Genomic DNA, 25,165 nt, shown 5'->3' on the forward strand with positions numbered 1-25,165 from the left:
AGCTGAAGCGCCGGTTTACTTCGGCGCCTGTTTTGTGACAGCCTGATGTTTCACTTCCCTTTCAGGTTGAAGTGGACGCTTCTGAGATCGGTGCAGGGGCTGTTTTGTCGCAGAAAGGCTCTGGTTGTTCTGTGATGAGACCTTGTGCTTTTTTTTTTAGGAAGTTTTCGCCTGCGGAGCGGAACTATGATGTGGGTAATCGGGAGTTGTTGGCCATGAAGTGGGCATTTGAGGAGTGGCGTCATTGGCTCGAGGGAGCTAGGCATCGTGTGGTGGTCTTGACTGATCACAAAAATTTGATCTATCTCGAGTCTGCTAAGCGCCTGAATCCTAGACAGGCTCGTTGGTCATTGTTTTTCTCCCGTTTTGACTTTGTGGTCTCATACCTGCCTGGTTCGAAGAATGTGAAGGCGGATGCTCTTTCTAGGAGTTTTGTGCCTGACTCTCCGGGAGTCTCAGAGCCAGCTGGTATTCTTAAAGAGGGAGTGATTTTGTCGGCCATTTCTCCTGATTTGCGACGTGTGTTGCAGAGATTTCAGGCTGGTAGACCTGACTCTTGCCCACCTGATAGACTGTTTGTTCCTGATAAATGGACCAGCAGAGCTATCTCTGAGGTTCATTCCTCGGTGTTGGCAGGGCATCCTGGGATTTTTGGTACCAGAGATTTGGTAGCTAGGTCCTTTTGGTGGCCTTCCTTGTCGCGGGATGTGCGTTCTTTTGTGCAGTCCTGTGGGATTTGTGCTCGGGCTAAGCCTTGCTGTTCTCGTGCCAGCGGGTTGCTTTTGCCCTTGCCAGTCCCGAAGAGGCCCTGGACACACATTTCCATGGATTTCATTTCAGATCTTCCGGTGTCTCAAGGTATGTCTGTCATCTGGGTGGTGTGTGATCGCTTTTCCAAGATGGTCCATTTGGTGCCCTTGCCTAAGTTGCCTTCCTCTTCCGATCTGGTTCCTTTGTTCTTTCAGAATGTGGTTCGCTTGCACGGCATTCCTGAGAATATCGTGTCTGACAGAGGATCCCAGTTTGTGTCCAGGTTCTGGCGATCTTTTTGTGCTAAGATGGGCATTGATTTGTCATTCTCATCTGCCTTTCATCCTCAGACTAATGGCCAAACGGAGCGAACTAATCAGACGCTGGAGGCTTATTTAAGATGTTTTGTTTCTGCGGATCAGGATGATTGGGTGACCTTCTTGCCATTGGCTGAGTTTGCCCTCAATAATCGGGCTAGTTCCGCTACTTTGGTTTCGCCATTTTTCTGCAACTCTGGTTTTCATCCTCGTTTTTCCTCGGGTCATGTTGAATCTTCTGACTGTCCTGGGGTGGATTCTGTGGTGGATAGATTGCAGCAGATTTGGAGTCATGTGGTGGACAACTTGAAATTGTCACAGGAGAAGGCTCAGCGTTTTGCCAACCGCCGCCGCGGTGTGGGTCCCCGACTTCGTGTTGGGGATTTGGTTTGGTTGTCTTCTCGGTATGTCCCTCTTAAGGTTTCCTCTCCTAAGTTTAAGCCTCGCTTTATTGGTCCGTATAAAATTTTGGAAATCCTTAATCCGGTTTCTTTTCGTTTGGATCTTCCGGTGTCGTTTGCCATTCACAATGTGTTCCATAGGTCTTTGTTGCGGCGGTATGTTGTGCCTGTGGTTCCTGCTGTTGACCCTCCTGCTCCGGTCTTGGTTGAGGGCGAGTTGGAGTACGTGGTGGAGAAGATCTTGGATTCTCGTCTCTCTAGACGGAGGCTTCAGTATCTGGTCAAATGGAAGGGCTATGGTCAGGAGGATAATTCCTGGGTGGTCGCCTCTGATGTTCATGCGGCCGATTTGGTTCGTGCTTTTCACGCGGCTCATCCTCATAGCCCTGGTGGTCTTGGTGAGGGTTCGGTGACCCCTCCTTAAAGGGGGGGTACTGTTGTGAATTGTATTTTTTGGCTCCCTCTTGTGATCACTAGTGGTATGACACTTGGATTGCCTTTCTCCAGGTTTGTACCTTTTGGCTCCTGTCTCCTGGTCTCCTGCTTTTTGCAAGATAAGCTAAGTCCTGCTTCCTTATTTTTGTTTATCCGCATTACTGCTATTTTGTTCCAGCTTGTTACAATGTGATTCCTGATTTTTGCTGGAAGCTCTAGGGGGCTGATATTCTCCCCCCACACCGTTAGTCGGTGCGGGGGTTCTTGGATAGTCAGCGTGGATATTTTGGTAGGGTTTTTTGCTGACCGCATAAGCTCTCTTTCTATTTTCTGCTATTAGTTAGTGGGCCTCACTTTGCTAAATCTAGTTCATACTTACGTTTGTCTTTTCTTCTTACCTCACCGTTATTATTTGTTGGGGGCTTGTATCATACCTTTGGGGTCCCTTCTCTGGAGGCAAGTGAGGTCTTATTTTCTCTGAAAGGGTTAGTTAGTTCTCCGGCTGGTGCGAGACGTCTAGAATCAACGTAGGTACGTTCCCCGGCTACTGTTAGTTGTTGTGTTAGGATCAGATATTCGGTCAGCCTAGTTACCACCTCCCTATGAGCTAGATATTGTGTTTGCGGACTTAGCTGGAACTTCTGAGATCCTCTACCACTAGGATCACAACAGATAGCGTACAGGTGGGATAACGTATAGGTGGGATAACATACAGGTGGGATAACGTATAGGTGGGATAACGTATAGGTGGGTAACATATAGGTGGGATAAAGTATAGGTGGGATAACATACAGGTGGGATAATGTATAGGTAGGATAGCGTATAGGTAGGATAACATAGGTGGGATAATGTGTAGGTGGGATGACATATACTTGGCATAACATATAGGTGTTATAATGTATACGTGGGATGACATATACTATATACTGCATTACATACAGGTTGAATAACGTATAGGTGCGATAATTTATAGGTGGGACGACATATACTTGGCATAACATATAGGTTTGATAACTTATAGGTAGGATAACGTATAGCTGGGATAATCTATAGGTGGGACAACGTATAGGTGGGATAATCTATTGGTGGATAACGTATAGGTGGATAACGTATAGGTGGGATAGCGTATAGGTGGGATAATCTAATGGTGGGATAACGTGTAGGTGGGATGACATATACTTGGCATAACATACAGGTGTTATAACGTATACATGGGATGACATATACTATGCATTACATACAGGTGGAATAACGTATACGTGGGATAACCTATAGGTGGGATAACGTATAGGTGGGATAACATATAGGTGGGACGACATATACTTGGCATAACATATAGGTAAGATAACTTATAGGTAGGATAACGTATAGCTGGGATAATCTATAGGTGGGACAACGTATAGGTGGGATAATCTATTCAAAAAAGAAGAGAATGTCCAGCTTCACCGAATCCGTAAAAAAGAGTTTTCTATATAATATATAATAATCTATTGGTGGGTTAACATAGGTGGGATAATGTATAGGTAGGATAGCATACAGGTGGGATAACGTATAGGTGGGATAACGTATAGGTAGGAAGACCTCTAGGTGGGATAATATATAGGTGGGATAATGTATAGGTTGGCTAACATATAGGTGGAATAACCTATGGGTGGGATAATCTATACGTGGAATAACCTATTGGTGGGCACCTGCCTGGATGCCAGGAACTCTTTCGTCATCTTCGGAGTTTGTGGTATTCTTGGTCCACCACATGTGCCACATGGGAGCAGCCCTGGCATTGTGCTGTACCCTCCTGCAGAAGCCATCATGAATACTTGTGTTCCCGTAGAATGGTACATCCTGCTTATTTAGCGCGGATCGCTGGGGAGCAGGTTGTATAATGGGTTAGGTCAAATGAATAAGAAATGACTAGCTCGAGGGGACACGGCTGCTGGGTTTGTTAGTTTAGTGTAGGCGGGAAGAAGCAGTGACATATATAGATTACCCTGATACATGGAAGCCCGCTTGTCTCTGCCCAGCACCCACCTCTTCCTCCAAATCAATTGTTTCTTGTTACAGGATTTTCATTACATTGACACCAGTTTCGGAAAGAAGACAATCCTTCTACTGAGCCTCCTTCAGGGCCACATAAACCCCCACTATTGTCGGATTTGTGGCTTCATCAGCCTTAGATTACAGGACATGAACCCCGTTGACACAAAACTAGACAGTTAAAATCAAATCACAGTCCTTTCATATTTGGGGACAGTTCGTGAGAAACTTCTATTAGGCCTCACCAAGATGGCTACAGTCCATCTCTTTATGGAGTCTTATGGACTCCTCATGGGGTCATCAGCATAATAAGACACTTTGTAGGCATGATGAGACCCTTCTTGGACAGAATAAGACCCTTCATGGGCAAAATGAGATCCTCCATGGGCATAATGAGACTTTTGATGGACAGAATAATACCCTTTATGGGCAGTTTGAGATACTCTATGAGCAGAATGAGATTATCAATGGTCATATTAAGACCCCCTTCCTGGGCAGAATGAGATCCTTTAGGATAGGGGCTGAATAGGACTACTTATTTACAGAATGAGATCTTCCATGGGCAGAATCTGACTCTTTATGAGCAGAATAAGTATCTTCATGAGCAGAATGGGACCCACCATGAGGAGGGTAGCAGGCGTTTTACACATTGGTGGGCCAAGGTTGAGGGTTTTCTGCCCCTCGCCTTTCACCCGTTGTAGGAGCATTGTACATTGTACGGGTAGGGAACCCTCAGCAGTGATTCCTGGCCCCAATTAGAGCCCCTGATGCCCACCTGTAATCTCAGGTTGTGAGCCCTGCGGTTCCTATGTCTACCTATTGAGGGGCATTTTGCAGCATTTCTCCTTTGGTCAGCATGGACACAGCCCTGCGTGAGTTCATCAGTCAGTGACACATTGGTAGCAGCATCCGCGTCTCTGACGATGCCCCCCACCTCCCGCTCCCACCTCCCTCTTTTGCACCGTCCCAGTCTCGTTCTCCATTTCCTTGTTATTAATATTGCCTTGGTCTCATCTTGCAAGCGCACGAGAAGGTTAGAAGCCGCGTGTGCGTGTGCTCGTCATTTCAATGTCAGCCGCTTCCATCTCACAGTTCATCCATTACCTGCGGCTCGCTCTCCTCTGCTCGTCCTATTCCAGAGATGATGCAATTTTCTCCAAATGAAATCCAAATGCAAAACCATTTCTACAGAGAGCGCGTTCTGAGACGCTGCTGCGCATTTCTCCAATCAGCTCCTTACTCCATTAGACACGAGAAATGAAATATTCACATTTGTGTTTGATTTCTCGGATCTAGCGAGAAGTCGCTGAGACGTAGCCGACGATGATTAAAGGATAAATGGAAACTTCCGGATGTTCAACGTTTAACCTGTTGTGTATGAGGCCGACTGTCGTAATCCGCACTAATCCCAGCAGCGAAGGTTAGAGCCACATAGAAGACCCCAACAACATGACGTACCGCATGGACAGTTGCCCCGCAGGTCGTCACGGCTGCTGCCCCCCATCTGCTCTTGGGTCAGGGGTGATATAGAAAGTTGAGCATGGAAAGTGGAGCTATTTTCCAAATAATAATGATCCAGTGCTCATTTTCCATGGGGTTGTTGGTTTAGGTAACGGTGCTGGTTTTTTTGGTGAGACCTCTCCTAATGTATTTGCAGAGAGGCTGTCCCCCAAAGACTGTGCTGGAAATCGAGGACTCTAAACCATTAAGATGAAGGTGTCAGTCGGTGATGCCGAGTGAAAGGGTTAAATGTTGTGGATGGGGGTCTCCTCATTGGCACCGTGACCCCACCGCCTCTGGCTCAGGGGCCTTTCCAACAAGAGAATTGAATCAGGACAGAGACACAGCAGGGAGGCAAAAAGCAATCTAGTCTTCTGGTGGTGATATGTGCAGCGCATGGCGGAGTCCGACACCTCATAATAAGGGATAATAATGCCCAGTCTGTTCATGTGTGCAACGGACAGGACCAACAATATCCCCTGAATCTGGGCCAGTAACAATGGGGCGCCAAAACTACTGTCAGGGAAGGGTGGAGCAGCCCCTTCAAGGGGCCGATCGGAATGCAGCTCTCTGACAGATTGTGAGTGTGGTGAATTGTCAGAACCTCCATAATTAGATCAATAATATCCCATAATAACCCCGTATCAGTCCTATATTATTTGTATATCAATCCTATATCTATCATATATCAGTCCTATAACAGTCCTATGTCAGTCCTATAACAGTCCTATATCAGTCCTATATCAGTCCTATAACAGTCCTATATCAATCCTATATCACTCCTATATCAGTCCTTTATCACTCCTATAACAGTCCTATGTCAGTCCTATAACAGTCCTATATCACTCCTATAACAACCCTATATCAATCCTATATCAATCCTACATCAGTCCTATTTCAGTCCTGCCAGTCCTAGATCAGTCCTATATCAGTCCTTTATCAATCCTATAACAGTCCTATATCAATCCTATAACAGTCCTATATCAGTCCTATATCAATCCTATATCAATCCTATATCACTCCTATCAGTCCTTTATCACTCCTATAACAGTCCTATGTCAGTCCTATAACAGTCCTATATCACTCCTATAACAACCCTATATCAATCCTATATCAATCCTATATCAATTCTATATCACTCCTATATCAGTCCTTTATCAATCCTATAACAGTCCTATATCAGACCTATAACAGTCCTATATCAGCCCTATATCAGCCCTATATCAGCCCTATAACAGTCCTATATCAGTCCTATATCAATCCTATAACAGTCCTATATCAGCCCTATAACAGTCCTATATCAGTCCTATATCAGTCCTATAACAGTCCTATATCACTCCTATAACAGTCCTATATCAATACTATATCAATCCTACATCAATCCTACATCAGTCCTATTTCAGTCCTGTCAGTCCTATAACAATCCTATATCAATCCTATAACAGTCCTATATCAATACTATATCAATCCTACATCAATCCTACATCAGTCCTATTTCAGTCCTATTTCAGTCCTATAACAGTCCTATATCATATATGACTCCTATAACAGTCATATAACAGTCCTATATCAATCCTATATCACTCCTATAATAAATCCTATAACAGTCCTATATCAGTCCTATATCACTCCTATAACAGTCCTATGTCGGTCCTATAACAGTCCTATAACAATCCTATATAAATCCTACATCAGTCCTATTTCAGTCCTATATCAGGCCTATAACAGTCCTATAACAGTCCTATATCAATCCTATATCAAGCATATATCAGTCCTATATCAATCCTATAACAGTCCCATAACAGTCCTATATCAATCCTATATCACTCCTACATCAGTCCTATATCAATCCTATATCAATCCTATACCAATCCTATAACAGTTCTATATCAATCCTATAACAGTGCTATATCAATCCTATAACAGTCCTATATCAATCCTATATCAATCCTATAACAGTCCTATATCAGACTTATAACAGTCCTATAACAGTCCTTTATCACTCCTATATCAGTCCTATATCAATCCTACATCAATCATATATCAGTCCTATAAGGCTACGTTCACACGATCCGTTTTTCACTGCGGATTTTTCCGGTCCTTTTTCGGGGAAATCCGCAGTGGAAAACGGCGGTGCTTCTCTCGGCGGATTTGTGTCCTTTTTCTTCTGCGGATTCCACTGCGGGTTTCCAACTGCAGTTTCCTATTGGTGCTGTTGGAAACCCGCAGCGGAATCCGCTGAAAGAATTGACATGGTACTTCTTTTTTCCGTTGGCAAATCCGCGCGGATTTTCCAGCGAAAAAAAGGATCGTCGGCACAGCGGGTTTTGTTTTCCATAGGGTAACATTGTACTGTACCCTGCATGGAAAACGGCTGCGGATCCGTAGCTGCAATTCCGCTACAGATCCGCAGCAAAAAACGGATCGTGTGAACGTAGCCTTACAGTCCTTTATCACTCCTATATCAGTCATATATCAATCCTATATCAATCATATATCAGTCCTATACCAATCCTACATCAGTCCTATATCAATCCTATAACAGTTCTGTAACAGTCCTATATCAATCCTATAACAGTCCCATAACAGTCCTATATCAATCCTATATCAGTCCTATATCACTCCTATAACAGTCCTATATCACTCCTATATCAGTCCTATATCAATCCTATAACAGTCCTATATCAATCCTACATCAATCATATATCAGTCCTATAACAGTCCTTTATCACTCCTATATCAGTCCTAAATCAATCCTATATCAATCATTTATCAGTCCTATATCAATCCTATAACAGTCCTATACCAATCCTATAACAGTCCTATATCAATCTTGTATCAGTCCTATAACCATCGTATATCAGTCCTATAACAGTCCTATATCAATCTTGTATCAGTCCTATAGCAGTTCTATATCAGACCTATATCAGGCCTATAACAGTCCTATATCAATCCTATAACAGTCCTATATCAGCCTTATCTCTCCCATAACAGTCCCATAACAGTCCTATAACAGTCCTATATCAATCTTGTATCAGTCCTATAACCATCGTATATCAATCCTATAACAGACGTATATCAATCCTATAACAGTCCTATAGCAGTTCTATATCAGTCCTATAACAGACCTATAGCAGTCCTATATCAATCCTATAACAGTTCTATATCAGACCTATATCAATCCTATATCAGGCTTATAACACTCCTATATCTGTAAGGCTAGGTTCCCATTGCGTTAGGGAAATCCGTTTAGCGCTAAGTGCTAGCGGATTGCGCTAACGCAATGTCTTTTAAGGGGTCGCGTTAAACGTCCCCGCTAGCTCAGATCCACGATCTGCCAGAGCGGGGAACGGACCTCGGGCGCGCCGTGGACGCTGCAAGCAGCGTCCGAGGCGCGCTACAAAAGAACGGCATATCGCTAGCCGAAAATGACACGCGCTAGCAATGCGCTTTAACATTGCCGGCAATGGGAGCGCTAACGGACGCATTGCACGGCGTTAATTTCGCCGTGCAACGCTGTCCGTTAGCGCTCACACTAAAACGCAATGGGAACCTAGCCTTAGGAGTCGAGTTCCCGCTGCTGCACAGGGGGAATCTCGAGCCATGTCTGCTGCGGTCTCCTATTCTCCTCCAGCTGCAGTGGAGCCTGCTCAGCGGAGACGTCGGTCCCAGCATCTCGCTCAGTCTGGTTCTGTGCAAAGGGTTATTGCTGCCTCTCCAGGCTCTGCTATTGTACCCTGCACTGATCTGCGGTGAGCAGGCTTTTCTGGGACTAAGTCCTGCTTTGCACACACTGAGCATGCCCAGGGTAAGATCCCTCAGTGGAGATCAAGGGTCACATGCTCAGGTACTGCAGCAACTTCCATTGGTCCTCCAGGAAGGTCCTGTACCTGATCAAGTTCTGTGGCAGCCTTCCATTGGTCCTTTTGGAAGGTCATGTAGGCATAGCTCCCAACCGTCCCTCATTGTGCGGGACTGTCCCGGTTTTCAGCCTTTGCCCCGCTATCCAGCATTGGGCGCTCTGATCCCTCAGACAGCAGGAGATTAGAAGCAGCCGACATGCCCCCTTGTGTTAAGCCATGCCCCGGGCCCTTACCCTTCTGTATGCCTGCCTGCTTTCTGCACACAGGACCTGTGATGAGGTCACAGGAGGGGAGGAGTCAGGGGTCACATGATCGGGACCTCCGTGGCTTGCAGGACTCGGCTGTGCTGGTTGCCAGCTTGCCACATGGTGCTGCAGGAGGTAAGTAATGCCTTGTGTGGGGTGAGGAGGTGTACAGTGTGGATGTAGCAGAGCCATGTGTGTACGAGGTGTATGGAGCGGAGCCGTGTGTATGAGGTGTATGGAGCGGAGCCGTGTGTGTATGAGGTGTATGGAGTGGAGCCGTGTGTATGAGGTGTATGGAGCGGAGCCGTGTGTATGAGGTGTATGGAGCGGAGCCGTGTGTATGAGGTGTATGGAGCGGAGCCGTGTGTGTATGAGGTGTATGGAGCGGTGCCGTGTGTGTATGAGGTGTATGGAGCGGTGCCGTGTGTGTATGAGGTGTATGGAGCAGAGCCGTGTGTGTATGAGGTGTACGGAGCGGAGCCGTGTGTATGAGGTGTATGGCGCGGAGCCATGTGTATGAGGTGTATGGAGCAGAGCCGTGTGTGTATGAGGTGTATGGAGTGGAGCCGTGTGTATGAGGTGTATGGAGCGGAGCCGTGTGTATGAGGTGTATGGAGCGGAGCCGTGTGTGTATGAGGTGTATGGAGCGGTGCCGTGTGTGTATGAGGTGTATGGAGCAGTGCCGTGTGTGTATGAGGTGTATGGAGCGGAACCGTGTGTGTATGAGGTGCATGGAGCGGAGCCGTGTGTGTATGAGGTGTATGGAGCGGAGCCGTGTGTGTATGAGGTGTATGGAGCGGAGCCGTGTGTGTATGAGGTGTATGGAGCGGAGCCGTGTGTGTATGAGGTGTATGGAGCGGAGCTGTGTGTATGAGGTGTATGGAGCGGAGCCGTGTGTGTATGAGGTGTATGGAGCGGTGCCGTGTGTGTATGAGGTGTATGGAGCGGTGCCGTGTGTGTATGAGGTGTATGGAGCGGAGCCGTGTGTGTATGAGGTGTATGGAGCGGAACCGTATGTGTATGAGGTGTATGGAGCGGAGCCGTGTGTGTATGAGGTGTATGGAGCGGAGCCGTGTGTGTATGAGGTGTATGGAGCGGAGCCGTGTGTGTATGAGGTGCATGGGGCGGAGCCGTGTGTGTATGAGGTGTATGGAGCGGAGCCGTGTGTGTATGAGGTGTATGGAGCGGAGCCATGTGTATGAGGTGTATGGAGCAGAGCCAAATGTGTACGAGGTGTACGGAGCGGAGCCGCTTGTGTACGGAGCGGAGCGCGTGTGTACAGAGTGGAGCCGTGTGTGCAAAGTGTATGGAACGCAGCCGCGTGTGTAGGAGTAGCTATGTGTGGCCATTATATGGTACGAAGTATCATGTGCGGCCAATATACAGTATGGAGCATCATGTGGGGTCATTATACAGTATGGAGCATCATGTGGGGTCATTATACAGTATGGAGCATCATGTACGGTCATCATACAATATGGAGCATCATGTGTGGTCATTATACAGTATGGAGCATCATGTGCGGTCATTATACAGTATGGAGCATCATGTGCAGTCATTATACAGTATGGAGCATCATGTGTGGTCATTATACAGTATGGAGCATCATGTGTGGTCATTATACAGTATGGAGCATCATGTGGGGTCATTATACAGTATGGAGCATCATGTGCAGTCATTATACAGTATGGAGCATCATGTGGGGTCATTATACAGTATGGAGCATCATGTGCAGCCAGTATACAGTATGGAGCATCATGTGTGGTCATCATACAATATGGAGCATCATGTGCAGTCATTATACAGTATGGAGCATCATGTGGGGCCATTATACAGTATGGAGCATCATGTGTGGTCATCATACAATATGGAGCATCATGTGCAGTCATTATACAGTATGAGCATCATGTGTGGCCATATTTTTTTGTTTATAATTATTGTATATGAAACAGTGTGATCAGCAGTGCTAAATGGGTGTGGTTGGGATGTGGATATGGGTGTGACTAATTATGAATGGGTGTGGTCAGAGGCGTGGCCTAAAATTTGCCGTGGCGCGCCGCTAACTTTGTCCCTCTTTCCCATCTTCAAAAGTTGGGAGGTATGCTGTAGGTGCTGCAGCTATATAAGGTTCTCATGACCGCACGGCCATGCGCTAGTGTCAAATACGTACGAGCTCAGCGCCAGTGTAGTCGTGTGTGTGGTCAGGGACCCCGCTGAAATAAGCCCCTAGAATGCAGGCACCTCCGGCAAGGGGAGTTTATGTGTGAATTCAGGGCTGGCTAATAGCCGATAGAATTCCGGCTCCACCGGAGAGGAGCTGCGTGTTGGTTGGGCTGCATGACCACTGTCGGCTCTACACAGTAGCTGTGTCCCCTGTGAGCTAAACAGGGCACAGCGTTCTCTTTACTACGGGCTCTGTGAAGTAACAGAGTTCGTTTATTCTAATTTACTTCGCCGCCGTACTTAGCAGCAGGTTCTTTCCTGCACGGTGGATCCCAGGTTGCGAACGCACCTATCCCATCTAATAAATATATTCGGTGCGTTCCGCCAACCTTAACATATATCAATCCTATAACAGTCCTGTATCAGTTCTATATCACTCCAATAACAGTCCTATATCAGACCTATAACCATCGTATAACAGTCCTATATCAATCCTATAACAGTCCTATATCAGTCCTATATCAGACCTATAACAGTCCTATATCAATCCTATATCAGTACTATATCAATCCTATATCAGTCATATAACAGTCCTATATTACTCCTATAACAGTCCTATATCAGTCCTATAACAGTCCTATATCAGACCTATATCAGTCCTATATCAGTCCTATATCAGACCTATAACACTCCTATATCAGCCCTATATCAGCCCTATAACAGTCCTATATCAGTCCTATATCAATCCTATAACAGTCCTGTATCAGTCCTATATCAGCCCTATAACAGTCCTATATCAGTCCTATAACAGTCCTATATCAGACCTATATCAGTCCTATATCAGTCCTATAACAGTCCTATATCACTCCTATAACAGTCCTATATCACTCCTATAACAGTCCTATATCACTCCTATAACAGTCCTATATCACTCCTATAACAGTCCTATATCACTCCTATAACAGTCCTATATCACTCCTATAACAGTCCTATATCAGTCCTATATCAGTCCTATATCACTCCTATAACAGTCCTATAACAGTCCTATATCAGACCTATAACAGTCCTATATCAGACCTATAACAGTCCTATATCAGTCCTATATCAGTCCTATAACAGTCCTATAACAGTCCTATATCAGACCTATATCAGTCCTATATCAGTCCTATATCAGACCTATAACAGCCCTATATCAGCCCTATATCAGCCCTATAACAGTCCTATATCAGTCCTATATCAATCCTATAACAGTCCTATATCAGCCCTATAACAGTCCTATATCAGTCCTATATCAGTCCTATAACAGTCCTATATCAGACCTATATCAGTCCTATATCAGTCCTATAACAGTCCTATATCACTCCTATAACAGTCCTATATCACTCCTATAACAGTCCTATATCACTCCTATAACAGTCCTATATCACTCCTATAACAGTCCTATATCACTCCTATAACAGTCCTATATCACTCCTATAACAGTCCTATATCAGTCCTATATCAGTCCTATATCACTCCTATAACAGTCCTATAACAGTCCTATATCAGTCCTATAACAGTCCTATATCAGACCTATAACAGTCCTATATCAGTCCTATATCAGTCCTATATCAGTCCTATAACAGTCCTATATCAGACCTATATCAGTCCTATATCAGTCCTATATCAGACCTATAACAGCCCTATATCAGCCCTATATCAGCCCTATAACAGTCCTATATCAGTCCTATATCAATCCTATAACAGTCCTATATCAGCCCTATAACAGTCCTATAACAGTCCTATATCAGTCCTATAACAGTCCTATAACAGTCCTATATCAGTCCTATAACAGTCCTATATCACTCCTATAACAGTCCTATATCAGACCTATAACAGTCCTATAACAGTCCTATATCAGTCCTATAACAGTCCTATATCACTCCTATAACAGTCCTATATCAGACCTATAACAGTCCTATATCAGTCCTATAACAGTCCTATATCACTCCTATAACAGTCCTATATCACTCCTATAACAGTCCTATATCACTCCTATAACAGTCCTATATCAGTCCTATAACAGTCCTATATCACTCCTATAACAGTCCTATATCACTCCTATAACAGTCCTATATCACTCCTATAACAGTCCTATATCAGTCCTATATCAGTCCTATATCACTCCTATAACAGTCCTATAACAGTCCTATATCAGTCCTATAACAGTCCTATATCAGACCTATAACAGTCCTATATCAGTCCTATATCAGTCCTATAACAGTCCTATAACAGTCCTATATCAGACCTATATCAGTCCTATATCAGTCCTATATCAGACCTATAACAGCCCTATATCAGCCCTATATCAGCCCTATAACAGTCCTATATCAGTCCTATATCAATCCTATAACAGTCCTATATCAGCCCTATAACAGTCCTATATCAGTCCTATATCAGTCCTATAACAGTCCTATATCAGACCTATATCAGTCCTATATCAGTCCTATAACAGTCCTATATCACTCCTATAACAGTCCTATATCACTCCTATAACAGTCCTATATCACTCCTATAACAGTCCTATATCACTCCTATAACAGTCCTATATCACTCCTATAACAGTCCTATATCACTCCTATAACAGTCCTATATCAGTCCTATATCAGTCCTATATCACTCCTATAACAGTCCTATAACAGTCCTATATCAGTCCTATAACAGTCCTATATCAGACCTATAACAGTCCTATATCAGTCCTATATCAGTCCTATATCAGTCCTATAACAGTCCTATATCAGACCTATATCAGTCCTATATCAGTCCTATATCAGACCTATAACAGCCCTATATCAGCCCTATATCAGCCCTATAACAGTCCTATATCAGTCCTATATCAATCCTATAACAGTCCTATATCAGCCCTATAACAGTCCTATATCAGTCCTATATCAGTCCTATAACAGTCCTATAACAGTCCTATATCAGTCCTATAACAGTCCTATATCACTCCTATAACAGTCCTATATCAGACCTATAACAGTCCTATAACAGTCCTATATCAGTCCTATAACAGTCCTATATCACTCCTATAACAGTCCTATATCAGACCTATAACAGTCCTATATCAGTCCTATAACAGTCCTATATCAGTCCTATAACAGTCCTATATCAGACCTATATCAGTCCTATATCAGACCTATAACAGTCCTATATCAGACCTATATCAGCCCTATATCAGTCCTATATCAATCCTATAACAGTCCTATATCAGTCCTATAACAGTCCTATATCAGACCTATAACAGTCCTATATCAGACCTATAACAGTCCTATATCAGTCCTATATCAGTCCTATAACAGTCCTATATCAGTCCTATAACAGTCCTATATCAGACCTATATCAGTCCTATATCAGACCTATATCAGTCCTATATCAGCCCTATATCAGCCCTATATCAGTCCTATATCAGCCCTATATCAGTCCTATATCAGTCCTATAACAGTCCTATATCAGACCTATAACAGTCCTATATCAGACCTATAACAGTCCTATATCAGTCCTATAACAGTCCTATATCAGTCCTATAACAGTCCTATAACAGTCCTATATCAGACCTATAACAGTCCTATATCAGACCTATAACAGTCCTATAACAGTCCTATATCAGACCTATAACAGTCCTATAACAGTCCTATATCAGTCCTATAACAGTCCTATATCAGACCTATAACAGTCCTATAACAGTCCTATATCAGACCTATAACAGTCCTATATCAGACCTATAACAGTCCTATAACAGTCCTATAGCAGTCCTATAACAGTCCTATATCAGTCGGACACATTCCAGTATGTCGATGGCGCATGGAGCTGTTGATCACTCCGGACTGTGCAGGATTTCCACAGGTCTCAGTGTCTGGAGACCACAGACCGCACATCTGCCATGTTGTCAGGGCCGGTTTTAGGCAAAGTGGGGCCCTGGGAAAAAGTTTAAAGTGGGGCCCCAAATGCTAACATATCTCACCATCAGACAGAAACATTTCTGTTGTATTTACAGTGGGTACAGAAAGTATTCAAACCCCTTTAAATTTTTCACTCTTTGTTTCATTGCAGCCATTTGGTAAATTCTATAAAGCTCATTTTCTCCTCATTAATGTTCACTCTGCCCCCCATCTTGACTGAAAAAAACAGAAATGTAGAAATATTTGCAAATTTAATAAAAAAGAAAAACTGAAATATCACGTGATCATAAGTATTCAGCCCCTTTGCTCAGACACTCATATTTCAGTCCCATGCTGTCCATTTCCTTGTGATCCTCCTTGAGATGGTTCTCCTCCTTCATTGTAGTCCAGCTGTGTGTAATTAAACTGATAGGACTTTATTTGGAAAGGCGCACACCTGTCTATATAAGACCTCACAGTGCAAGGCAGACCAAAGGAGAATCATGAGGTCAAAGGAACTGGCCAAGGAGCTTAGAGACAGAATTGTGGCAAGGAGCAGATCTGGCCAAGTTTACAACAGAATTTCTGCAGTACTCAAGGTTCCTAAGAGCACAGTGGCCTCCATAATCCTTAAATGGAAGAAGTTTGGGACCACCAGAATTCTTCCTAGACCTGGCCGTCCTGCCAAACTGAGCAATCGTGGGAGAAGAGCCTTGGTGAGAGAGGTAAAGAAGAATGCCAAGATCACTGTAGCTGAGCTCCAGAGATGCAGTAGGGAGATGGGAGAAAGTTCCTCAAAGTCAATTATCACAGCAGCCCTCCACCAGTCAGGCCTTTATGGCAGAGTGGCCAGACGGAAGCTTCTCTTCACTGCAAGACATATGAAAGCCCGCATAGAGTTTGCTAAAAAACACATGAAGGGCTCCCAGACTATGAGAAATAAGATTCTCTGGTCTGATGAGACAAAGATAGACCTTTCTGGTGTTAATTATAAGAGGTATGTGTGGAGAAAACCAGGCACTGCTCATCACCTACCCAATACAATCCCCACAGTGAAGCATGGTGGTGGCAGCATCATGCTATGGGGGTGTTTTTCAGCTGCAGGGACAGGGCAACTAGTTGTCATTGAAGGAAACATGAAGTACAGAGAGATCCTGGATGAAAACCTCTTCCAGAGTGTTCTGGACCTCTTGGCACTTGGCCAAAGGTTAACCTTCCAACAAGACAATGACCCTAAGCACACAGCTAAAATAACAAGGGAGTGGCTTCAGAACAACTCTGTGACCATTCTTGACTGGCCCAGACCTAAACCCAATTGAGCATCTCAGAAGAGACCTGAAAATGGCGTCCACCAACGTTCACCATCCAACCTGACGGAACTGGAGAGGATCTGCAAGGAAGAATAGCAGAGGATCCCCAAATCCACGGGTTAAATACTTGTATCATTCCCAAGAAGACTCATGGCTGTATTAGCTCAAAAGGTGCTTCTCCTCAATACTGAGCAAATGGTCTGAATACTTTCCATACTCACTGTACAAGTACTAAGTTCAGGCCGCTAAACGAGCGTGATCGACAATATTGCAGTCGATCGATGCTTGTTTCCCAGCCTTTTTAGTGTCTGTGCACACGTTCAGTAATAGGCAGCGCTTTGGACGCAGCACATGTCCACTGCGATGTGTTCATTGAACTGTGCGGACTCACTGCGTCCAATACATTGTACGGGTGAAATTTATCTTGCGGAGACATTTAAAGTTAAATTGATATGCTGCAGTCTGGAAAGATGCGCCGCATGTTCCTCTCTGCGGATGAGCTGCGAGCATCTGTGCACGCATAGTGGGCATGGGATATCTTGAAATCCCATCCACTATGCTGTACCATCTGGCCGCTGCACAAGTACACAACGTCCAACCCCACATCGTTTTATGATCGTGTGCACCTACCCTTACTCTGAGGAAGAATGATTGGTGAACATGGTCCTCGATACAGTATAATGCAGGTCCCATATAGTACATATAGTAAAATCTACTCCCCATGGTCCTTCGTAGAGTATAATTCAGCCCCCTCAGAGTATGCTGCAGCCCCCATCATAGAGTATACTGCAGCCCCCCTCAGAGAGTATAATGCAGCCCCCACACACACAGTATAATGCAGCCCAACACACACAATATAATGCAGGCCCCACTCCCACAAACACACAGTATATTGCAGCCCCCTTCACACACCATGTAATGCAGCCCCCCACACAGTAAAATGCAGCCCCCTTAGAGTATAATGCAGTCACACACAATATAATGCAGCCCCCCACACAGTATAATGCAGCCCCCAGAGTATAATGCAAACCCCACAAACACACATTATATTGCAGCCCCCACACACAGTATAATGCAGTCCCCCATGCACAGTTTAATGCAGCCCCTGCACACAGTATAATGCAGCTCCCTAAGAGTGTAATGCAGCCCCCCACACACAGTATAATGCAGCTCCCCAGAGTATAATACAGCCCTACACACAGTATTATGCACCCCCACAAACACACACAGTATAGTGCAGCCCCCATACACAGAGTGCAGTCCCCCAACACGCACTATAGTGCAGCAGAAACACACTATAATGCAGGCACAAACAATACTTACCTCTCCTCCTTGTCCCCACTGCTGCTCTGGCTTCTGCAGAGTGTCTTAGTGCAGCCCCCGCACACAGTATAATGCAGCTCCCTAAGAGTATAATGCAGCCCCAGAGTATAATACAGCCCTACACACAGTATAATGCACCCATCACAAACACACAGTATAGTGCAGCCCCCATACACAGTATAGTGCAGTCCCCCCACACACACTATCGTGCAGCAGACACACACACACACACTATAATGCACACACACACACACACTAATTACCTCTCCTCCTTGTCCCCCCTGCTGCTCTGGCTTCTGCAGAGCATCTCAGTGTCTCACCAGCTCCCCTGCTGAAACATGAGTCACAGGCAGAGAGGGCGAGATGGGAGGGGGAGTGTCACATGACCCTGTCTCCTCCATCACTGCTTTCAACTTTATTGGCATCTATGATGCCGATAAGTTGAATGTGCGATGCGGGGAGGGGCCGGTGCTGGGCCCCTGTGAAGAAACCAGATTGCATCTTAATTTCCCAGACAATCATATTTTTGCAAAACCAAAAGAACTGGCTTTTTATCTGTATATTGGCTTGTGAATTTAAGTGTTTATGTCTGGTGGGTCAGGAAGACTGACTTGCCAACTGATATACTATCTAACATACTGTGTAAGTCTGTAATAGTGACTGTACATAGGGTGTGTTAAGCTTTGTTTATTGATGTGTGCTTATATGCTAATAGTGCTACTTGATCCCATCACCGATGTATACCTTATCTTGATGTTTGACTGAAGGACCCTGGGTAATTCTAAAAATAGCTTACATGCCTTGGGTATAAAAAGACTGAGAGATCACATCATGGGTGGCTTAAGTAAGACAGAGCTACCAGCCGGACATTCTTCAAACTACCCAACAGACAAGAGAAAGGACTGCAGCCAATTCATCATGGCACCATCACGAGGGACACTGATCTATGATTCTATAGGAAACAACCTAGGGGTTTTCGGCTCTGGTTGGAAGGACACAGCTCTGATCCAGTGACCATCTCTGAACCATGATGGATATTTTTGGAGAAAGCCAGGTTTGGGACCCGCTGGTCGCCTGGTTCCATGGAGATGGTCAGATAAGCCAGGTGGTGACTCTCGTGTCAACAGGCTTTGGACCTTGTATGAACTCTATGGACAGTTCTTGGTCATCTCCCTATGCTTGTCGTTACCTCTTCTCTGTGTGTGTATCACAGGTGGAATAGCGACCCTGGGAGTTCTGACATCATGTCAACTGGCTTTTGACCACGTACGAACTCTATGGACTGTTCTCTGGCATCTTCCTATGCTTGTCGATATCTCTTCTCTGTGTGTATATCAGAGGAGGAATATCGAGCCTGGGAGCTCTGATACAACATCTACCATTATCCCGGCGGGACAACGGAAGAGTAAGACCCTGTCATGTGCACTATGTTGGGGTAATTGCTGAGATTGTTCTGTTTGCTATTGTGTGTTGTGGTTCAATAAAGTATTGCTGCACTGTTTTACCTTAACCCTGTGTTGTCTGTGTAGTGTATTGCCCACCGGGAGATAGAGCGGGCGTTCAGTGGTATGAGCCCCGGTCAATGCAGTCTTGCTAAAGACATCCGGGCCAGCAGATGAGAGCACCCACTTACCCTGTTTCTCCACAGGTCCTGTTACTCAGGGGACCCATAGCGGCCACTGGCTGGCGCCCCTGGAAGAGCAGGGGCCCTAGGCGGCTGCCTGGTCTGCCTGCCCCTAACGCCAGCACTGCGTGTCGTCAGTTTCTTACTAAAGGAACCTTCTATATTTGTATCCTTCACTGACATGGCCAACGTTGCTTCATTACACCCTAAAGATGTTCTTATAATTGTCAATATATTCCAGTAATAAGATATTTATTAATCGGACATTTTGGAATCATTATTTTAAACGAGTGACCTTCAGAAAGGGAAATGAGGTGTGACACTGCAGAAGTGAAAGGTTAAAATGGAGATGTAGAAACTTCGGGAACTTTCAGTGATTTCTTGTAATCTAGCACAGGATGTTAACTCGGGAAGGTAATAGGACGTGTATATAGAGGTGGAAGGTTAGAACGAGACCTTCTCTGGCAGCGCAGGCAGACATAGCTCCTAGGTATATTCCAATCTGCATGCTTCAGGAATGAAGGAATTTCAATCTTTTCTCTATCATTTTCGATATCATTAATCCTAAACACTCCATTTGCCATGCTTGCCCGCCCAGACCCAAAGAAAAAAACGACATGGCGACTTCCACATATCCATCACTTGCTCGTCAGGAGTATGAAGAGAAGAATGTAATAATATTAGTGTTGTATTTTGGCTGCACTGCTCCTCGGTCGATGACATGAATCGATCACCTGTGACATTCCTGATTCACTGTCACTTTTTCCATCTGTGACATTTGTTGTGGCAGTAAAGAGGTAATGGAGTGACATTATGGCGGTGAAACGACCTCTCACCGCACGTTCTATGGGATCTGTTTCTATAAATCGCTGTGATCGTTACTCCATCATGCACAATTATAGATAATAATATTAATAATAATAATAATTTTTATTTATATAGCGCCAACATATTCCGCAGCGCTTTACAACTTATAGAGGGGACTTGTACAGACAATAGACATTACAGCATAACAGAAATCACAGTTCAGCACAGATACCAGGAGGAATGAGGGCCCTGCTGCTCGCAAGCTACAAACTATGAGGAAAAGGGGAGACACGAGAGGTGGATGGTGACAATTGCTTTAGTTGTTCGGACCAGCCATAGTGTAAGGCTCGGGTGTTCATGTAAAGCTGCATGAACCAGTTATCAGCCTAAGTATGTAACAGTACAGACACAGAGGCTATTAACTGCATAAAGTGTATGAGAACATGATGCGAGGAACCTGATTATGGTTTTTTTTTGTTTTTTTTTAATAGGCCACACAGGGATGGTTAGGTTAATAGATGATCCAATACTTTGAAATTCTAATTTGCCAGATGAGATAAATCACTGGACTGTTCAGCAGGGCCGGCGTCAGCACCCTGAGCAAGCAGGGGGTCCACTTACCATTGGGGACACTGGCGCGCTATGTGGGCCCCCTGCCTGCTCTGGGCCCCGACACTTGCGATACTTCTCGCAGTTCTACCGCTGCGGCATCTTCCGCATACTCTTGACTGTGACGTTCAGGTCAGAGGGCACAATGACATCACAGCTGTGCACCCATTGCCTGAGCAGTCATAGTGCAGAGAGCTAGAAGACAACAACGCTGAGGAGTCTGGAACAGAGCAGCGGCCAGCAAGGAGTGGTGAGGATTTCATTGATTTTTACATTTTTTTTTTAATGTTTGGAACAGTATATGGGGCCAATTACGTATAGATCATCTTATGGGCCCAATCATATATGGATCATCTTATGGGGACAATTACATATGGAGCATCTTATTGGGCCCATTATATATGGAGCATTATATGGGGCCCATTCTGTATGGAACAATATATGGGTCCCATCATATACTGTATGAACCACTATATGGGGCTCATTATACTGTATGGAGCATTCTGTGAGTCGCATTATTCTGTATGGAGCTCATTATACTGTATGGAGCAATATATGGGGTCCATTAGTCTGTATAGAGCATTAAATGAGACTCATTGTTCTGTATGGAGCAATATATGGGGCTCATTATACTGTAGGGAGCAATATATGGGGGTCATTATACAGTAGAGAGATATATATGGGGCTCATTATACTGTAGGGAGCAATATATGGGGCTCATTATACTGTAGGGAGCAATATATGGGGCTCATTATACTGTAAGGAGCAATATATGGGGCTCTGTCAGGACTCTGAACATTTTTTATTACCTTTTTGTGCATTACTGCCCTTTTCCAAGATGGCGTCTTTGGTCTCATGTGCACTGTTCATTCGAAATTTTTCTGATATTGTTCGTCCCATTACTTCCTTGACAAAGAAGGAAAAGCCCTGTAAGTGGTCATCACAGGCTCAAGAAGCTTTTGATCGGCTTAAGATCTGTTTCACATCAGCCCCGCTGTTGATACACCCAGATCCAACACTTTCTTTCATTGTGGAGGTGGACGCTTCTGATAATGCTTTGGGGGCTATTCTCTCCCAAAGAACTGGAGAGAAGGGTCTGCTACATCCTTGTGCTTTCTTTTCCCGTAGACTAACCTCAGCAGAGAAGAATTACGACGTGGGAGACAAGGAATTGCTGGCTATTATTACGGCTTTCAAAGAATGGAGGCATCATCTGCAAGGAGCTGCACAACAGATCATAGTGCTAACTGACCATCGCAATTTAGAGTTCCTTAGATCCGCTAGATGTCTTTCTCCTCATCAGGCTCGTTGGAACTTATTTTTAAATCAATTTAACTTTGTTATCTCGTACTGTCCAGGTTCTCGTAATGGGAAGGCTGATACTTTATCCCGAATCCATGCTGCGGATTCCGTACCTGGAGCCCCGTCCAAGACCATTCTATCTGATGCCAATTTCATCGGAGTTATCCACGATCAGGACTTGTGGAAGGAGTGCAGGGAGGCCTATGACGGTGATGTATTTCTGGCCAACCCACCTGTGGATATTAATCTTGTCTTTAAGGGTGGCATGTGATTTAGAGATCGATGTATCTACGTCTCTGAGGTCGTCCGTCTGCTGATCCTCAAGTTGGTACATGACTCCAAGTTGGCTGGTCACAGGGGGGTACAGAAGACACAAGAATTCCTGAGCTGATTCTTCTGGTGGCCAACTTGCCTGAAGGATACCAAGGAATATGTTCTCTCTTGCGAGGTATGTGCTCGTTACAAGACTCCTCGTGTGGCACCTACGGGTCTTCTACAACCATTACCTGTTCCGTCCCGCCCTTGGGGTCTGTATCAATGGACTTTATTGTGGAGCTGCCTACATCGAGGGGCATGAATACAATCATGGTGGTAGTTGATCGCCTGACTAAAGCTGCTCATTTTGTTCCATGCACCGGCCTCCCCTCAGCTAAAGATACAGTGAACTTGGTTATACAGAATGTCTTTCGGTTGCATGGGGTTCCGGATGAGATCATCTCTGACCATGGAGTGCAGTTCACTTCAAGATTCTGGAAGGGGTTTTGCTCTGCACTCAATATTAATGTCTGTCTCTCTTCCGCTTACCATCCCCAGACAAATGGTCAGACTGAGTGTACCAACCAGACGCTGGAACAATATCTAAGATGCTATGTCAGCCATCTCCAGGATGATTGGTTGGAGTTGCTGCCGTTAGCCGAATTTTCATATAACAATTCTCAGAGCGCCTCCACTAAATTTACACCTTTTTGCCAATCTGGGTTATCATCCGTGTATCTTACCTAGGTCTCTAATTAATTCTCCGGTTCCGGCAGTGGAGGAAAGGCTGACTGCGATGAGGCAAAATCTGGAGGTTCTGAAGGAATCTCTGACCACAGCTCAAGAACGTTATAAGAGATCGGCTGATAGATTCCGTAAACCTGCACCCATGTTCAAGGTAGGAGATTCCGTGTGGTTAGCAACTAAGAATCTGAAGTTAAACATTCCTTCACAAAAACTTGGACAGAAATTCATTGGCCCTTTCAAGATCAACGGTATTGTGAGCTCTGCGGCCTGCCGGCTGAAGCTGCCCAGGACTATATAGGTACACCCAGTTTTTCATGTATCTTTACTAAAGCCTGTATCTCCTAATACCTTCCAGGGACGTGTTGTGCCACCTCCGCAGCCTGTGGTGATTGATGGGCAAGAACAATTTGTGGTGGAGGAAATTATTGATTCCAGGATTCGCAGGAATCGGCTCCAATATCTGATAAGATGGCAGGGATATCCCCCTGAGGAAGACTCTTGGGAACCTGTTGAAAACCTCAATGCCCAACAGAAGATTTCTCATTTTCATCAGAGATTCCCTGAGAAACCAGGTCCAGGATCGTCCTGAGGCCGCTTCTAAGGAGGGAGTAATGTCAGGACTCTGAACATTTTTTATTACCTTTTTGTGCATTACTGCCCTTTTCCAAGATGGCGTCTTTGTTCTCATGTGCACTGTGTCTTCCTGCTATAAAACTCCACCCCAGCCTTCAGTCTGTGCTAGAGTATTCTGCCTTGCATCCAGCTCCTGACCTCTGGTGACTTCCTGGCTATATACCTGCTCCTGTGAACCTGTGGGGTTATCCTGCTACTCTGCTCTGAGTTCCTGCTGCATACACCAGTTGCAGTAATCCTTCTTCATCTGCTGCTCGTGTTTGCTTCCATCTGCATTTGCTGGACATGTAAGCTGTTTCTGCTCTGCAAGAAACTGAGACTATTACCCAGACCTCCCTGGTTGAGCTAAGATATTATTTGAACTGCCTTATAAGCATATCTATCTGTGTTGTAGACTAAGCAAGGACTTATTTGTGTCAAGTATCCTCAAGAATAATTGTGCTTCATAGACTTTCTGCGTGATTGCATTTTCCTCTGAAGTTTCCTATAGACTGCTGGGCTGCATTTGGTGTTTGCACCAAGTGTTGTGGACTTGAGTTTCTCTCTGCACCTGTTTGAATCACCGTGTGATAATATAGACTTTACCACTTATAAAACTGTGTCCTGTAGTTGTCTTGTTCCACGCAAAGAGTCTCCAGAGTTATCCCCTATAATTATTACAGGCTCATTATACTGCATGGAGCAATATATGAGGCTCATTGTTCTGTATGGCGCAACATATGAGGCTCATTATACTGTATGGATCACTATATGAGGCCTTTTATTCTGTATTGAACAATATATGGGGTTCATTATTCTACATGGAGCAATATATGGGGCTCATTATACTGTATGGAGGACTATGTGGTGCCCATAATACTGTATGGAGGACTATACTGTCCGATTTCTGAGCCATTGTAGAATTTAGACTGGAGACCCGAGTGACTC

General features: G+C 44.7%; 1 protein-coding gene and 1 long non-coding RNA gene across 2 annotated transcripts in view; one reads left to right on the forward strand and one right to left on the reverse strand.

Annotated features, from left to right (window-relative positions):
• LOC143788115 (uncharacterized) overlaps positions 1–5,189 on the reverse strand; it is a 120,784-nt gene extending 115,595 nt beyond the window's left edge. The window contains exon 1 of the long non-coding RNA XR_013218561.1: positions 5,042–5,189. This is a non-coding gene — a long non-coding RNA (uncharacterized LOC143788115). The remainder of the gene's footprint in view (positions 1–5,041) is intronic.
• A 17,759-nt stretch (positions 5,190–22,948) lies between these two features.
• LOC143788353 (chromobox protein homolog 5-like) lies at positions 22,949–24,650 on the forward strand. The gene is made up of 3 exons (XM_077277983.1): positions 22,949–23,051; positions 23,417–23,756; positions 23,961–24,650. Exons 2-3 carry the CDS (start codon positions 23,655–23,657, stop codon positions 24,192–24,194), a joined length of 336 nt encoding a protein of 111 aa, XP_077134098.1. The 5' UTR covers positions 22,949–23,051; positions 23,417–23,654; the 3' UTR covers positions 24,195–24,650.
• The last annotated feature ends 515 nt before the right edge of the window (positions 24,651–25,165 follow it).

The sequence above is a fragment of the Ranitomeya variabilis genome, chromosome 8, assembly GCF_051348905.1.
Source record: "Ranitomeya variabilis isolate aRanVar5 chromosome 8, aRanVar5.hap1, whole genome shotgun sequence".
Taxonomy (NCBI): Eukaryota; Metazoa; Chordata; class Amphibia; order Anura; family Dendrobatidae; genus Ranitomeya; species Ranitomeya variabilis.